This window comes from Peromyscus leucopus, chromosome 6, assembly GCF_004664715.2.
Source record: "Peromyscus leucopus breed LL Stock chromosome 6, UCI_PerLeu_2.1, whole genome shotgun sequence".
In the NCBI taxonomy this organism is placed as follows: Eukaryota; Metazoa; Chordata; class Mammalia; order Rodentia; family Cricetidae; genus Peromyscus; species Peromyscus leucopus.
The window spans coordinates 70,612,764-70,630,799 of NC_051068.1; the positions used below are offsets into that span (position 1 = coordinate 70,612,764).

Sequence of the window (18,036 nt, forward strand, 5' to 3'; positions counted from 1 at the left end):
GTTGCTGGACCACCAGACACCCTCCCTGGAGCAGCTGTTTCCTGGAATACAGACCTCTCCTGCTTTATAACATGGGGACATTAGCAGCAAGAAATAAAATGTCTGGTGATGCGTTAGCAACAAGTAACATGCACAGGAGTGTCCGCTGTAACACTCTGTGGAGGTCAGTTGGGAAGTGTCAGGAAGGGTGGGTCGTCTGAACTGGTGAGTCCACACACCAGAGCACTGTGCAGCTTTGAAACAACCAACGGGAAGCTGGGGGATTGGCTTAGAGGTGGAGTGCATCCTTGGCATTCGTGAGGTCCTAGGCTCTGTCCTTGATGCCAGAGGGAAAGAGACATATGCTTGGGAAAGATTTCTAGGTTGTAGTAAATGAAATTATATGTAACATGCATTTACATATTTATACAATGTGCCCGTATATATGGTGTGCTGCTACCTTATCTAAGGGGTAGCAAATATGTGTGTTTGCTTATATTTAAAAATAGATCAACCAACCAATGGAAATCATCACTGGGAGGTAGGAAACATGGAGGGAAGCTTTGTTTCTACTTTGGGGGGCAGGGGGAGGTCTTTGTAACCCTTGCTGTCCTGGAACTCATTATGTAGACCAGGGTGGCCACCAACTCAGAGCTATCTCCTGCCTTTGCTGGGATTAAATACATGCACTACCATGCTCAGTTGAAGCTTCTTTACTGAGCGTACTGTTAACATGCTTTTCATCTGGAGCCATATAAACGTCTTAAATAATAGCCTGGCAAAATGAGGAAGGACAATAAATGTTCATTTTCAGCATATGAGATTTATATCTTATTCCTAATTTTATTCACATTGTTTCTACTCGTGTAACATTTTCCTGGTTCCTACAGAGGCTCCGTCTGCTAGTGAGGAGGATGCAAGCTCCACAACAAATGTGGCTGTCAGAACTGACACACACACTGACTGAAATGTGGTTTGGGAGCAGGAGAAAAGATACATAACTTGGTTTGAAAGTTCAGGAAGACTTTCTTAGAAAAATAGTGATGGCTGAAGCCCGGCGGCGGCGGCGGCGCACGCCTTTAATCCCAGCACTCGGGAGGCAGAGCCAGGCGGATCTCTGTGAGTTCGAGGTCAGCCTGGTCTACAGAGTGAGTTCCAGGACAGGCACCAAAACTACACAGAGAAACCCTGTCTTGAAAAACCAAAAAGAGAAATAGCGATGTCTGAATGTAGTCTTTTGGTCAAAGATGGTCTTACTATCCAGCCATGGTGGTGTATGCCTTTAATCTCTGCATTTAGGAGGGTGGATCTCTGTGAGTTCAAAGCCAGCCTGGTCTGTGTAGTGAGCTCTAGGACAGCCAGGGCTACATGGAGAAACCCTGTCTCAAACAAAAAAGGTGGTCTAGCCCTAAGCCTAACCCAGGCTGGCCTCAAAATGCCTTGTCTTCCTGCCTCTGCCAGGAGAATGCTGGCATCAGGGGCTTCCCAGCTCCTGGCTGAGTTTTATCTTGAAAGGTGCGATTTCTGTCATGCAGAGAAGCGGGCGCTGCACTAAGCTGTGTGGGTTGGAGGCTGGCTGAGGTCGGAGTCAGATGGGGGTGGGGGCTCCTGGAGTCATTAATGCTCCTGAGCTCTTCAAGTGGTGCAACGGAACCCTTCCAACCAGCACTGGGGTGAAAGGGAGGATGCTACTTCAGCTGTGGCTCTTGGCTCGGGAATTCTGCTGTCCTAGTTAACATGGTCATCAGACATCAAGGTGGTAATGTTGACTAGGCATTAGTCAACTGGCTGGAGACAGATCTGGATTGGAGATGTAAATGTGGGAATCACCTAGACACAGTAGCAAAGCTGTGGGACTGCCTGATGAGAACAAGTAGGAACTCGGTACGATATGGAGGCTTCGGTACTGGTATCTTCAGCCTGGTACCAAGTCTGAAGAAACTGGACTGTTAATGAATCCAGTTCAGGGAAGTGGGAAAGTGTAGGTGGTGAGTACATGATTTAAGTCTTCCCTCAATTTAAAAAGAAACTGTTTCCCTTTTGCGTTTACATTTTAGGGGGGTGGAATCACCCCCTGAGTTATATCCCTGGCTGTCTTTGCCTTTTATTTTAATACAGGGTCTCACTAAGGTGGCCTTTAACTTATTCTGTAGCCCAGGCAGGCCTGGGACTTGTGATCCTCCTGCCTCAGCTTCCTGACTCTTGGGGACTATAGGCTTGCTCTATCACCCTTGACTAACAAGTACAGTATTTCTTCTGGGAAGCTAAAAGGTCGGTGCAGAGTATGCAGAATCACTTTCAAGAGAAACAGCTTCCTGTCAGCAAGGCTTGGCTATAACCAAAGATGGGAAATAATGTATTTAAATTAAAAGATGTATTGACCTTAAGAAGTTTCATCAATGAAAGCCTAGTAAAGGGCGAGTTCCTGGGGCCCGTGTGCAGAGCTGTTCTGTGTAGCATCCTGGAAAGAGTCCTTCAGCCAGCAGATTTAGAGTAAGTACTTCTAGAGCTTTGGCAAAGCTTCCCGAGAGCTGGGGCAGAGAACTGTCCGCCAGGTGAGTTTTGGGATTCATTGGCATCCTGCTGGGGATGGCCAGATGCCATTAAAGATACAAATCCTTTTCTTCAGTAGGTTCACGGTGCAACTATAGAACAGTGAGGGTTTGCCTTTGGGGGAGAACGTGCTGGACACAGCATTTCCAGTCTAGGTAAGAGGTAAGTGTTATAGGGGAAACCAGTATCTATTATGACTTTCAATAAATGTGAAATTTATTGACCTGAACATTTCTGAAGTCCAGCGTTGGGTGCCACAAAACTTAGGTCCCCATTCCTATCACTGTAAATTTAACATGTCAAATATCATCTGGGAAATCTCTCAGCACACAGACTTCTAGCCTTCGGTATTTAATATATCTCAACATTTAACCCACATTTAACCAAGCAGACTCATATAGCATTATATCTACAAAAGACTTGATGTAGCACCTAATCTGGACACTCCATTTTCTAGACAAACTTGAGGTTCAGAGAGGAAGGGGACTTGGCTAAAAGCCAACAGTGTATCAGAAGTAAAACCTGAGACAGACCTTGGTCAGTGCTCTGTCCAAACAATCCCACGTCTTACCTGGTGCCGACTGGTTCAGGGCGTACATCCTCAAGCCTCTAAGATGGTCACCAAGTGATAGCTCTTGGATCTGTCAGAGTCCAGGTTATCTGACAAGGACGCGGGAAAGACACAAGAAAAAAATGAGAACCCAAGCCAGTTCACTCCCTCCTCTGGAGGGGGAGGGGTGCTGATCGATGGGATTTTTTTTTTTTTTTTTTTTTTTCTTGAGTCACTGGAGTGGATGGGAAGGGAAATGTCCAGCTGGTCACACTTGCAAACAAACAAATCCCTCCTCGAAGCACCGGTTTCTGCTAGCAGCAACTGAATGGAGAAGGAGGGGAGGAGGTCGGCCTTGTAGCTAAACAGTCTGGACTGGTTTTGGAGGAGACAGATGGCAGGGACCCAGGAGTCACTGACTCTGGCTGTGGGGTACTGAGACCACACCTTGCTATCCCTGCTTTCACATAGCCAGGTGAACCTGGGCTCTGAGCACTGGGCTTGAGAGGGTGACTCTGGATTCCAGGGAGCAGGGTAGAAGGGGAGGGGGCTGTTTTTAAGGCAGCAAGGGCGGCTGGGTGGGACTCCTGAGTTGTCACCCTGGTTGGGGTGCTAAGGAAGGGGCTGCTTCGTTCATCACCCCCTTTCCTGTCTCCCCATTTGCCCCCCTAACCACTCAGTGTCTTCCCTAGGTGTCTGTCATCTTTTGCTAGGAGGATAGGGCTGGGAAAGACTCGTTTCCAGCTGTCGCCCTGACAATCCATCCCCTCCAGTCCTTTCATCATCTTTTTTCCCGTTTCTCTCGCCTACCCCCCCCCCAACAATGGTCTCTCCCGATGCTCACTGGCGCGGGGGAGGGGGGGCCGGAGGCGGGGCCGGAGCGCGTGCGGGGGGCAGGTCTGCAGTGCCGCTTCCCCTGGTACGAGGAGCAGTCGCCGCCGCTGCCGCCCCAGCCCTGCGGCTGGAACCCCTCCCTCACCCGGGGACTCCCTGACCCCGGGAACCCAGCTCAGGTGAGACCCCTCTCCTCTCACCTCCACCCCGCCCAAGGCAGAAGCATCCTTGCCTAGCCTTGCAGCCATTTTATCTCTGATGCTTTGCTTCTGGGGAGGGCGACTGCCCCTGCTGTAGGGGTGAGGGTGGTGGTGGTGGTGGTGGTATCAGTTTGGGGAATGGGCCATTTATTTCAGTTTCTTTGAGAATCGACTTGAGTAATAAATATATATGTGCATCTACACATATATGTATGTATAGACACACATACATTCATAGATACATGCATATATATATATATATTATATATATATATATATATATATACATACACATGTATATATGAGGATTTTTTTTTTTTCCTACCTTAGTCTAAGTCCTCATTACATTCCTTGGAGATAATAAACCGGTGATGGGGTTGTTAGGTAAGCTGGGGTTCCCTCAGACTCCAGTCCCTCCTCACCTTGACGTTATGTTCTCCCTCACTCCACCCCCCCCCCCAATGAAAAATGACCTTGGCTCGGGCCAGAGCATGGGTACTGCCTCTTGCCTGGTCTGGGGTGGGTTGGGGCCGAGGAGCAGGGTTGGTGCAGGATGATGGAAGGATAGCGGAGAGACAGAGATGGGAAGCAGCCAGGTGGCGGGGCCTGGGGCTGGAGGCAATTACTGAGGGGGGCAGAGGAGGGGTGCAGAGTGATGCTGGGCACCTGTCCAGCGCAGGACCAGGGGCAGGAGCTGAACAGTGCAATCGGTCCTGGGGCCTCCTGCCTCGTACCAGAGCTGAGGCGAGGTGGGGGTGGGGGGGGGTCTCTAAGGCTGTGCATGGTGGGGGGGGATTCTCTCTGCATCTCTGGCCTCTCCGTGAGCATTCTCCTTCCTCCGTGTGCATTCTCAGCTGACACTGCCCCCCCAACCCCCCCCTCCCGGACAAAACTGGATGCTCCCATCTTCCAAACCCAGGGGTAGATGGTAGGGGTGAGCCTCAGCCTTGTTAGTCCTGCAGAGGGGTAGGAGGGTCAGTTATCAAGCTGTGATGTAGGAGGGGCTCTCTGGAATCCCCCACAGCCTACCTTCTCTGTCCCTGTCCTTCTCCATGAGAACCTCTTGATAAATGGCTGCCTCGTAATGACCTTGTCACTTATTAATGACCCGGGATCGGATGGGCTGAAAACCTGGGTGTCCCCCAAATCAAGGGCTTTGATCACGGGCCTGCTCTGATCTGAGCAGCTGTCCTGACAGGAACAGGTTTGCTTATGAGGTCTCTTCCATGAACCCTTTCTACCTTCTGCAGAAAATCTGGACACGTCTCTTCCGGTCAGGCGAAGTCAGTCAGCCTGACGGGACTTGGTAAAGCCGGGTCTGGTCTCCTTTCCCTCCACCTCCTGGTGCCGTCTCTCTTCCTCAGGCTCAGCCACTCTGTGCTGCTTGGCAGGCTAAATATAGCAGCACTTCCTCACCAGCTCAAAGAATTTGTCTTCTTTCTCTCTCCTGGGCTCCTTGGCCCTGGGGGAGCGGGCTGTTGAGGCACCGTCTGGAGTTGGGGCTGTGGGACCTCTCCTACCTCCATAGTCATGTAGGAGGGACACACGGGCTGGGGAAGAGCTCCTGGAGGGTCCAGATGCTTCCTCCAGGGTCTGAGGGGCGGTCACGGCTGGGAGAGAAAGGCAAGGAATCAAAATTGCCTTGCACTGAGGATGCTTGGTCCCCGAACCATGAAAAAGGTGACGTAGGGGTCACTGCTTGGGTCACTGCTGGACAACTGCTTACAGCTGTCCTTCCCAGTGCTTCATTTCTGAATGACATGGCACTATTTACCCCTTTCCACTAGCGTGTGTGTGTGTGTGAGTGTGTGTGTGAGTGTGTGTGTGAGTGTGTGTGAGTGTGTGTGAGTGTGTGTGAGTGTGTGTGTGAGTGTGTGTGTGTGTGAGTGTGTGTGTGTGTGTGTGTGTGTGTGGTGTGTGGTGTGTGTGAGTGTGTGGGTGTGTGTGTGTGTGTGAGTGTGTGTGTGTGTGATGTGTATGTGTGAGTGTGTGTATATGTGAGTGTGTGTGTGTATGTGTGTGTGTGTATGTGTGAGTGTGTGTGTGTGTGTGTGTATATGTGAGTGTGTGTGTGTGTGTGTGTGTGATGTGTGTGTGTGTGTGTGTGTGTGTGAGTGTGTGTGTGTGTGAGACATTAGTCAAGGCTCTGGCTGGGTGGGGGGAGAGGGTAGTTTTTGGGGAATGATCTTGCTCAGAATCTAGGCCTGTGTCCTCTGTTGCCATGAAGGAGGTTATCTTATTCCTCCGTTTATGGGATGTCTTTTCTTTCTTTCTTCCTTTTTTTTTTTTTAAGGGGGAGTCCTAGGTCCCCTTCATTCTCCACCAGCCGCCTATGCAATGTGGGATTTGTGGACTCTTTTTTCATTGACTCATGAAGAAACAGAGGGATTAAGGGGGATTAGGAAGGAAGACCCTGGAGGACCAAGGCACAGCTATAGATCTTAGACACTCATTAGCAATGTGACCTCAACCAGTCATTTCTGCCCCCACCCCACAGGCGGAAGGGGCCTCTGTGACATTCTGAAGGAAGCGGAGAGCAGCTAGTTGTCTCTTCTTAGCTTGTGATCTTCCTTTGTCCCTTTACCCGGGTTCCAAGTCTCCCTTTGGGGTCCTTATCCTGTTGGTCTACAAAGGAGATAACTCATTCCAGATGTTGGAATTAGTTTAAATACAGAGTTCTTGGGAGGATCCTGGCATCGACAACCAAGTCTGGACCTCTGTTGACTGCCCCTGCTTCGTTTACTCCTTTTCAATATAATAGGGAAGGAAGCAAACTAATATTCATAGAATATTTCTGTGAGGTTAAGTTTCACAACTCCAAGAAACAGATCTCCCCAAGTTAATTATCATCAGGTTAAATATAAGGACACCCAGGCTCGGGTAAATTGGGGCAAGGTGCCCACCTGCAGTTAGCAGGCAGGGGGTGGGGACTTCAAATGTCATGTGCTTTGCATCCAACCAGCTTTCTCCTTGATCGTGCCCCTTTTTGCTGTTCACTCTAAAGAGCATGCAGAGGTTGCTCGGCTGAGGGATCTTGGGGGGGGGGGCGGAATCGTAGGGTATCTATCTCACGGTGTTGCTTTCACCGCGACACGAGAGCTGGTGTTTCTCATCACTTTTTCTGTGCCGGCTCCTGTGGTAAGCATACATGCACCGAATCACTAACCCCTTGCTTCCCTTCTCTTAAGTGAGAGGGATCCAAGGCTTGGGTATTCAGAAACATGTCATACTCTAGTAGTACGCCAGACCCAAGTCTGCCTTACTCTGCTGGCTGAACTTTACCTCTTAGGCTAAGCTGGGAGAAATCTCTCCTCAGGAGACCTCCAGGGACTGTGGAGGCCCCCTCTTTACCTCCATCAGTGGAGTGAGGCTGGCCAGAGGACTTGTGCTCCCTGACATCACCCTCAAGCTCTGTCCCAACCAGAACCCTTCAGCTGACTAGAGAAGTTCCTGTTTCTCCTGGGTTTTCTTCGCAGCGGGTCTGAACTGGATGTGGCAGCGGTTAGGGAGGGGCAGATAGATGACTGATTCTGGAGCGAATCCTGTAGATCTCCCCTCCAAGGTCATGACGGGATCTGTATGTTCAGTGGCCCCTGCTGACCCACACGGCCATCCCTCTTCAGTGGCTGGTGCCTGAGGTGGAGGTACCACCTGTACCACATGGTCTAGGCTTGTCTCTGGGTTGAGAGGGGTTCCATAATGGCCCTCCTTCACCAGCCTAGTGAACTTCCTTTTCTCTCTGTTTTCTAGGTCTCCAGAGGCTCCTAGAAGAGAAGTAGGCAGCCCTCCCTGAAATAGCTTGGCTCCTCGGTTTAGCCTCTCCAACCTGGCTCCCCCTTCCCACCCCCTCCCCCTGCTCCCCCTCTCCCTCCCCCACTCCCCCCACTGAACTGGGTGCAGAACAAAGCTCTTCCCTTCCTGTACCCTTGGGGACCTCACTGGCCAGGCCCTAGCTCCTCTTATCTGAGCCCAAAGAAACCGGACCACATTTCATCTGGGGAGGGGGGGGTGTCTTCTTGACCCCGCAAGTCGTTGAGTAAAAGGCTGAAAAGAAGCAGCGAGGGAGGGTAGATCAAGCGAGGTGCGCCCACGCCCCATCATGGAAGAAGGCTTCCGAGACCGGGCGGCGTTCATCCGTGGGGCCAAAGACATCGCCAAGGAAGTCAAGAAGCACGCGGCTAAGAAAGTGGTGAAGGGTCTGGACAGGGTCCAGGATGAGTATTCGCGAAGGTCCTACTCCCGGTTCGAGGAGGAAGATGATGACGATGACTTCCCGGCCCCTGCCGATGGCTATTACCGCGGAGAAGGGGCCCAGGATGAGGAGGAAGGCGGCGCCTCCAGTGATGCCACTGAGGGCCACGACGAGGATGACGAGATCTACGAGGGAGAATATCAGGGCATCCCCCGGGCAGAGTCTGGGGGCAAAGGCGAACGGATGGCAGATGGGGCGCCCCTGGCTGGAGTGAGAGGGGGCTTGAGTGATGGGGAGGGTCCTCCTGGGGGCCGGGGCGAGGCACAGCGGCGGAAAGATCGGGAAGAACTGGCTCAGCAGTACGAGACCATCCTCCGGGAGTGTGGGCATGGCCGCTTCCAGTGGACACTCTACTTCGTACTGGGTCTGGCGCTGATGGCCGATGGTGTGGAGGTCTTTGTCGTGGGCTTTGTGCTGCCCAGTGCTGAGAAAGACATGTGCCTGTCTGACTCCAACAAAGGCATGCTAGGTAAGAGCCCTGCCAACACCCTGCTGCCGGGAACTGCCCGGGCCTTCCCAATAGCTGTGCAGCATGTACCTAGAGGGCCCCGGATCCTCAGCAACCCCCCCCCCCCCCCCCCCCCCCCCCCCCCCCCAGATACCCTCTTCTGGAGGTTGAGTTCATGAAATTGTGCGTGAAGGAGGGAGCGAGTGTAGCTGGATTGGGGCTTTCACTAGTGTCTGAGTGGGTGGTGGTTTGCCTAACTGCCGGGATCTGGCCATGCTGGGTTGGGCTACTGTTGAGTGCATCTTCAAAGCCTTCCATCCATTGGCTCAGTTAACTGCCCTTCCTGCTGCAGAACAAAACAATAACAACAACAACTTTGAAATGCTTTGGTATACATGGGAAGGGTCTGTTTGGAGTGGTGTGGGTAGGGACAATTCAGACATGGAAGTGTCCAGGGACCAGGAATGTCTTTGATGGCCTCTCCTGACAGGGATCTAGAAGGAGGAATCCCATAGGCTCACTGAGAAATTATAGAGGGCTGGCTTTGCCATGAACAGGTCTCTCTCTTGGGGCTTGGTTTAGACATTGATAAAATGCAGAATTTGGAGATGATCTAAAAAAAAAAAAATCAATCCCAATTATGCTTTTTTGGAAAGAAACAGTACACTAGGGAATTTTAGGACCTCAAGTATTGGGATAGAAGGATAAAGGAGAAACTTTGTATTGGAGTCCCTCTCCCAAGGAACAAGAGATCTCCTTCTTTGGGGCGGGGGACACCAGGTGGGAAGTGAATGAACACCATTAGTCCCAGCACTCAGGAGGCAGAGGCTGGTGGATCTGTGTGTTTGAGGCCAGTCTAATCTACACAGTGAGTTCTGTTCTACAAGGTCAGCCTGGTCTACACAGTGAGCTCTGGGCCAGCCAGGGCTACATAGTGAGACACCATCTAAAGAACACAATTAAAAAACCACCAGACAAATCAAACTGGGAGGGTAGAGTGGACGGGGGTGGGGGGGGACATCTAGGAATCTAGGCAGATCCATTTCACTTCTAGGTGAGGAGGAAAGCGAGGGAGGGTTTTTCTCCCATATTTGCCTTCTTGCCTTTGAACCCTGGTCTGCAGTGACGACTGTCCGTCCATCTTTGTTCACACCCTCCCTCTCTCCCTCTCTCCGATCTCTGGGTGGACATAGCTTCTAGAAAGCTCCACAGAGCCGCTCTGCTGCAGGAGTTTCAGCCCCTGCAGCTCCGCGGATGGGAGAGCTGAGGCGGAGCTGCTCACGGCGGCCCTCCGTTTCCTCCTCTCCGCAGGCCTCATTGTGTACCTGGGCATGATGGTGGGAGCCTTCCTCTGGGGAGGCCTAGCTGATCGGCTGGGTCGGAGACAGTGTCTGCTCATCTCGCTCTCGGTCAATAGTGTCTTCGCCTTCTTCTCGTCTTTCGTCCAGGGTTATGGCACTTTCCTCTTCTGTCGCCTCCTCTCTGGGGTTGGGTGAGTGTCCGCCCTCAAAGACGCTGCTGCAATGTGTGAATTGAGTGGATGGTCCCCTTCCCCACTCCCACCCATCTTCAGGCCAGCTGTGCCTGGCCAGGGCCTGCCTGATAACATGCAGAATACTGTGCCTGGCCCATCCCTGAGTCCTCCAGCTTAGCTCTAACTCGGCTTCTGGGGCTGTCTGCACAGAGGTCCAGGGCGCCTCTCCGCCTTGCCCTCTTCCAGCTCAGCCTTTTCTTGCCCTGAGACCTGCTTGCCTGTTTCCTGGCACCCCAAGAGTGGTGACTGGTGGCAAGAAGAGCTTGTAGGACATAATGCATGAGATGGAGGCGGGGGGGGGGGGGGGGGCTGAGGACGCGGAGCACGGCGCTGGGGATTGGGATGGCGGCGACCGGCTCCTAATGTTGATTTTTGAAATGTCCAGGATTGGCGGTTCCATCCCCATTGTCTTCTCCTATTTCTCGGAGTTCCTGGCCCAGGAGAAACGGGGGGAGCATTTGAGCTGGCTCTGTATGTTCTGGATGATTGGTGGAGTGTACGCAGCTGCAATGGCCTGGGCCATCATTCCCCACTATGGTAAGCAGGGTGTCCCACGTCCCCCAGACTCTCCATCCTCCCACCCCCCCCACTCTCCATCCTCCCCGCTCGGCTGTGCTCCCTGCTGACTCTGCCGCTGTCTGCCAGGGTGGAGTTTCCAGATGGGCTCAGCTTACCAGTTCCACAGCTGGAGGGTCTTTGTCCTCGTGTGTGCCTTTCCCTCGGTGTTTGCCATCGGGGCTCTGACCACGCAGCCGGAGAGTCCCCGCTTCTTCCTGGAGGTGAGTGGATTGCTTCAGTGGGCGGGGAGGGGATGGACGTGCTGGCTGTGGGGTTGGTGCCCCGACTGCTTCCTCCTTCATGTGCCCATAACTCGGGGGCGGGGGTGGGGGGGGCAGGATCTTGTTTCCTTTGCCTTCAAATGTGTCTCCAGAGGGCTTTGGAGAGACCGGGAAACCTGCTTATCTGTGGGTGGCTTAAGCTTCTGCAGGGCCCCCCCCCTTTACTTCTCCCTTCCAGCCATACCTGGCTGTGGCAGATTAGGATGTGTCTCCTCCGACCACGTACCTGACCGACATGTCCCTCACCTTAGGCTTTTCCTTTCTCTTTCACTGGAGAAATCCCTAGGATCTGTGCTGGCGTCTGTTCCCCTGCAAACCACCCCGACTCTTGCCCGAGTCCGATCATGCCTTGCTGTACCCCAGCTCGGGCTGAGGTGTATCCCCAGAGATCAGGGGTGCAGGGAGCTGGGAGTCCTTTTGCATTTTGGGATCCTAGAAGCCAGCTGGAAGGGGCGGCTTCTGGAACACTGGGTGCGGGATCCCTGAGTGGCATGTTGGGAATTTACGTTTGTGGTTCCAGAATGGGAAGCATGACGAGGCCTGGATGGTGCTGAAGCAGGTTCATGACACCAACATGCGAGCCAAGGGCCATCCCGAGCGAGTCTTCTCAGTAAGCTACAGCTCTTCCCACTCACCCCTACAGTCCCCTCTTGGACCCTTTCTGGATGCGCATTCTCACCCCCAGACCACACTGCTGTTCAGTGGCACTCCCAGGCACCTGTCACCCCTGAGAGAAAGAGACGCGTGGGGTGGGCTGGGGAAATGGTGTTGTGACCGCTCAGCCCTTCTCTTGCCCCCAGGTGACGCACATTAAAACCATTCATCAGGAGATGAACTGATTGAGATCCAGTCTGATACAGGGACCTGGTACCAGCGCTGGGGAGTCCGGGCTTTGAGCCTGGGGGGTCAGGTAATGGGGGACTGAGTGGTGGAGGAGGGAGGGCCGGAGCCTGTGTAATGGTGAAGGTGAACTGGGGGGAGGTGGGGAAGATCTGGAGATCTGTGAGTAGCAGTCGGCGTGGTCACCTTCGGTCCCCACTGTGTCCCTCGTAGGTTTGGGGGAATTTCCTCTCCTGCTTCAGTCCGGAGTATCGGCGCATCACTCTGATGATGATGGGTGTATGGTTCACCATGTCGTTCAGGTGAGAGGGCGAATGTGGGGGCTGACGAGCGATGGGACTGGAGGTGAGGGGCGTACGAGGAGGGGAGATGCTGTCTGTTCGCATCCTCACGACCGATGCTTTCCCCAGGTTCTCTACTTAATGAAGTCATCAAACTTGTAATTCGAGCTGACGGGCATTCCATTTTTATCCTGTGCAGACAATGTACTGGGATGAGTAGACATGTCCCGGTCCTTAGGGTTCATGTTCTGTCAGGAAGAGCTGAAACTAGCTGTTAAATCCACGTTCTGTCAGGAATAGATAAGACTAGCAGAGGTGCCACAGTGAGGTGAGGGCATTGTATCGGGGGACACATGGGGCTTGGTGGTGGGCATCTAAATCCTCAGAGAGAATGGGAATAAGACGGAGGGAAGGAAGAGGAGATGCCTGGGAAGCGAAGAGTGTGATGGGCAGCATAGAAAACCGTAAAGTCCCCAGAACACAGAAGGGGTGTTGTGAGATGAGGCAGGGGTGAGCACGCCCCTACGCGGGTGGACTGTTCCCCCAGCCCTCTGATGGGGTTCTGGTGTCTTCTCTGCCCCATCTGACTCCACGCCTTTGATTCTCCAGCTACTACGGTCTGACTGTCTGGTTCCCCGACATGATCCGCCATCTCCAGGCTGTGGACTATGCGGCACGGACCAAAGTGTTCCCAGGGGAGCGCGTCGAGCACGTGACATTTAACTTCACGCTGGAGAACCAGATCCACCGAGGCGGGCAGTACTTCAATGACAAGTATGTGGGGGCTTTTCAGCGCCACTCTCTCCTGTCCCTTCTACTTCCTGTCACTCTGAGGAGTCTGAGTCCAAGACAAGGTGGTTTGGGGCAAAGCCCGTGTGTGCTCGGTGCTGACGATCTCTCTACTTCTAGGGGAGTAAGTCAGTGAAGGGGTGAGGCTGAGGGGGCGCGTCTCATCACCCTGGTCCTGCAGGTTCATCGGGCTGCGTCTGAAGTCAGTGTCCTTCGAGGACTCCCTGTTTGAGGAGTGTTACTTTGAAGATGTCACGTCCAGCAACACGTTCTTCCGTAACTGCACGTTCATCAACACCGTGTTCTATAACACTGGTAAGGCGGCCAGTGGGTGTCAGCGCAAGGACCGGAACCTGGATGAAGGGAGGAGGAGGAGGCTTCCTCGTCCCCTAGCTCACAGTTCTCAAGCTGAGAGTCCCCGGGAGCCTTGGGGTTACTTACTGGCTACCCTCAGCGGTTGGGACATATAATGAACATTGGGCGATTTGATCGACTATCTGAGGAAAATGTCACATTTCTTTACCTTTAGCTGTAATTATGAAAGTTCAGTGAGGTAATGTTAATGTAATTTTCAAGAGGGTAACTGGGTTACTGGGGAAAAGGAAGACAATAAAAAGGGATATTTAATAAGGCCAGCAGCAGGGCTCCTGTTTGTAGCCAGCTCAGGTGGACAAAAGGGACACACAGGAGTCAGAGGCTGGTCAGGCCTCAGACACGCCATGGTGCTTCTTGGGTACAGTCTGCTGAAAAGATGGCTAGTTCCCATGGTGATCTTATCTGATGCTTTGCAAGGAGCGCCAGGGATTGACTGTTAACGTCCACAAACGCAGCCGATCCCTAAGCCATAACCGGCTTCGGTCTCACTGTCCGCTCTGTGTCTTGGCCTCCTAGACCTGTTTAAGTACAAGTTTGTGAACAGCCGCCTGGTGAACAGCACGTTCCTGCACAATAAGGAAGGGTGCCCGCTAGACGTGACAGGGACGGGCGAGGGGGCCTACATGGTGTACTTCGTCAGCTTCTTGGGGACACTGGCTGTGCTTCCTGGAAACATCGTGTCTGCCCTGCTCATGGACAAGATTGGCAGGCTCAGGATGCTTGGTAAGGGGGTGAGGGCCGGGTGCGGCTGGGGCAGGCTGTCCGTGAGCTTCTCACCTCCAGCTGTGGAAGAGATGGGCCAAAGGGCTTCCCCCGCTTCCCCCTGTTTTTCCCCCATGTTTTGTTGAGGGGTGCTGCAAAATGGGGGTGGGGGGCCTGGCATAGAAGTTACTCTAGGGGGATAAAGAGAATGACAGGCAAGTAGATACAGACTTGGAGGTTACGGGTTCGAAATTGAGCTCCGCCACTTACCTTGGGCAAGCTCTGCCCTGTGAGCTCTCCCCTGCAACCTAGGAAATGAAAACAGCGCCTCTCTCCGAGGGTTGATGCCCCAGAAAGGTGCATCTGAGTGGTCAAGTCACGTGTCTCTTGGTTGGTTGGAATGAATGGCTGCCGCTGTTACTGATATTAACAAACGCAGGGGCTGAGGAACCTTGGGAAACAGCGACCCAGGGTTCTCGCCAGGCTCGCTGGTGGCGAGCTGGGCCATGGCTGGGTTTCATTGCTCTCTCTTCTGGTCCCAGCCGGTTCCAGTGTGATGTCCTGTGTCTCCTGCTTCTTCCTGTCCTTTGGGAACAGCGAGTCAGCCATGATCGCTCTGCTCTGCCTTTTTGGGGGGGTCAGCATCGCATCCTGGAACGCGCTGGACGTGCTGACTGTCGAACTCTACCCTTCGGACAAGAGGTAGTTTGGAGTGGGGTGGGGCAGGGGAGGAGGTTTAGGAGCCACAGGAGGGGAGAAGTGGGGTGCAGTGGGGGGGGAGCTGGATGGGAAGACTCTCGTTAGGGGTAGGACACACATCCCGACTGAGTTTCCCCAACATTGGGAGCTTTCGTGCTTACTCCTGGTATCTGGCTACTGACCTCACGCTCCTGTCTCCTCTCTCTCTCTTCTCCTGATTGGTCTGTATTCCCCCCTGGTCCTGCACCTGGCCACCCTTCCTCCCCTCTCCCGAACACTGCCTGCCATCATCTTTCCCCACTTGCCCTGCCTGTCTTCCTCCTCCTGGGCCCTGACCGCCGTGTGGCTTGGCTCTGGGGCCTCCCGAGCAGGACCACGGCCTTTGGCTTCCTGAACGCTCTGTGCAAGCTGGCCGCAGTGCTGGGGATCAGCATCTTCACCTCCTTTGTGGGAATCACCAAGGCTGCTCCTATTCTCTTTGCCTCGGCTGCTCTTGCCCTTGGAAGCTCTCTGGCCCTGAAGCTGCCTGAGACCCGGGGGCAGGTGCTGCAGTGAGGAGGGTCTCGGGGCGTCAGGGGGTGGCAGGCACACTGTGAGACCAATAATTCCTCTTATCCCTTCCTTCCCTGCCCTGCCCTCCCGACCCTCACTCCCCTGTGTTTGGTGTCTTAGCTGTGTGTGCCTGTGTGCATGTGTGTGACCCTGACGGGCAGGGACTACAGGGAAGGTCCCCTCATCCCACGTGTGGGGTGAGGCGCTCCCCACCTGCTGCCACCCCTCAACTTTGCACAGGAGAAGGTCGTGCTGCACCCTTCTCTCCCCCAGTGTTCGTGGGGGGCCCTTGTTTCCCTGATCCGGGGGTTCCAGAACTTCTGCCTCCCCCTTCATCCCCTCTGCCTAGGCCCTGGTGAACCACAGGTATGGAGTCATGTTGGGGGCTGAGGCTTGGACCAAAAGAACTTCTTGAGTGGGAAGGGCCTTGGGTGCCCTCTAACCTCCCAAGGATGCTGGGGAGTAGCAATAAACCTCAGCCCTCTGGCCTCCATTTTCACCTCAACGCAGGCTACAGATATGAAGCCTGGATTTTATGGAATTAGTTTTCTGATTCTTGTTTATATTTAAGTTCTGAGGCAGCTTAGCAGGACAGTGTGTGTATGTGTGTGTATGTATGTGTGTGTGTATGTGTGTGCCATGGGGCAGGGGTACCACTATACTGCTCAAATCTAAGCCCAGGGTAGTAGTTTCAGTGAACACACACACAACACTGTCTTTCTTTATTACCTCCCAGAATCTTCCATGTTGGAGCTGGGAGGGGGAAGAGCTAGCCAGGCTGGGATGATAGTCCTGCGATCTAGGGAGACCTGGGGGCACCCGACAAGGCCTCACTCTCCTTCTTCCTCCAGAGAGGTTTCACCCCCTAGCCACAGGCCTCCCACCTGACCTGTCCTCACAGGCAGGAACCCGAGGAGAAAGGGAAGAACCAGACATAAGGTCAAACCAGCAGATCCAAAAGCACAAGGAGTTGGGGCAGGGCAGGAAGCAGGGGTCCTCCCTCAGCCCTTCTCAAAGAGGCCGGGCAGTGAGGGACCCCCAATGCAGGGACCAGAAGCCTCAGTTTCCCCATCTCGCCGTCCACAGCCAGCCTCTCTCTGTAGGTAGAGCTGCCCCTGTCCTACCCTACTCTGTGTGGCTGCTTTCTTTGGTACTCTCTCCACACGCCCTCTGTAGCTGTGATGTGTTGTAGTTTTTAGCTGTTTGTAAAATGTTAAAAAGTTAAAAGGAAGTTAAAAATAACCACAAAAAAAGAAAATTCCAAATCCACCCTCCTCGCCGCGCTTCGTCTGGTGCCCTCGACCCTAAGGCCATTCCCTGATTTTGTAACACTGAACCAGGTGGTGACTGTAACTCTGGTGTCTGTGCTCAAAGGACTGCCTTCTCCTCCAGTGCCCAGTGTACGAGTGTGTGCCCCTCCTCACCATTCCGTGGCTGGACGTAGCCCTCTCCCTTACATCCCCGGGGGGAGACACATCCACTTTCTTGTCTCCTTGGGAACCCTAAACCTGACTCATTGATGTGAAAAATGAAATGAAAAATACTGCTGAAAAATAAAGGGTACCAATCCTTAGAATTCAAAGTGGCTCTGTCCGCTTCTTGGCATCTCCACTCACATTTAACCCCCTCTATTATTATTCTTGACTTGTGGAATAGGATGTCTCAAATCCACATTTTTGTTTAAGAACCATTTATTGACGGGGGCTGGAAAGGCAGCTCTGTGGGTTAAGAGCCCTTGTTCCTCTTGCGAGAAGCAACAAAAAACGTGTGTTCTGTGTGTGTGAGCCTCATGCTTGCACATGTCTGTGTACCACATGTGCCTGGTTCCCATCAAGGCCAGAAGAGGGCATCAGATCCCCTGCATCTGGAGTTACAGTTGGTTGTGAGTCACCATGGGGGTGCTGGGCACCGAACCTGGATCCTTGGAAGAGCAGAAAGTGCAGCGCCATCTCTAGCCCCCAGTTTTAAGCCATGTCTTTTGGGAATTCCTACTGCCTCTAGCTTGCCCTGGATTCCTCCACTCTACTCCACTGCTGCTTTAAACAAGACACATTACACTTGTTCTTTTTGTGAGACAAGTCCCACTAGTTAGCCCTGACGGGCCTTGAATTCAGTGAGATCTGCCTGCTGCTCCTCACGCTGGGATTAAAGGCGTGTGCCACTACCCAGGGCTCTGAAGCCTTTAATAACCTTCTACTGCCCAAACAGGCCCAATCTAGACACTGTTTACAGTCAGAAATGGTCAAGATCATATACTCAAGACATACGCATCTGCACTGCTGGGGTTAAACCCAAGGGTCAGACAAGCTAGTCACGTGCTCTGGCGCTGAGGCACATCCGCGGCCCAAGCTATGGTCAGCAACACCTTTCTCTGGGAACCTCCAGGTAGGAGGCATTGGAAAGCTGCTTCTGAGCTTCACCGGAGCTCCCTTGAAAAACCAGGCAGTGTTTGTCTCCGTTCGTTTCCTGCTTCAGATGCAGCAATTTCTTTCTTTCCGGTGTAATTTTGGGATCCTTGTAAAACCCAAATACTTCACTTCCTCACGAATCCCTTCTTCTCACAACAAAACAAAACAGAACAGAACAACAGACAAACAAAAAAAAAAGCC

The 18,036-nt window shown here is 53.1% G+C and overlaps 1 protein-coding gene across 1 annotated transcript; it reads left to right on the forward strand.

Moving 5' to 3' along the window:
• Positions 1–3,959: 3,959 nt before the first annotated feature.
• Sv2a (synaptic vesicle glycoprotein 2A) lies at positions 3,960–17,009 on the forward strand. The gene is given in 14 exon segments (XM_028856248.2): positions 3,960–4,095; positions 7,867–8,837; positions 10,128–10,308; positions 10,736–10,887; positions 10,996–11,129; positions 11,710–11,799; positions 11,990–12,014; positions 12,017–12,099; positions 12,243–12,331; positions 12,920–13,084; positions 13,281–13,414; positions 13,991–14,197; positions 14,719–14,878; positions 15,247–17,009. Coding segments are annotated over 13 exon segments (2,226 nt in total). The 5' UTR covers positions 3,960–4,095; positions 7,867–8,215; the 3' UTR covers positions 15,431–17,009.
• Positions 17,010–18,036: the final 1,027 nt, after the last annotated feature.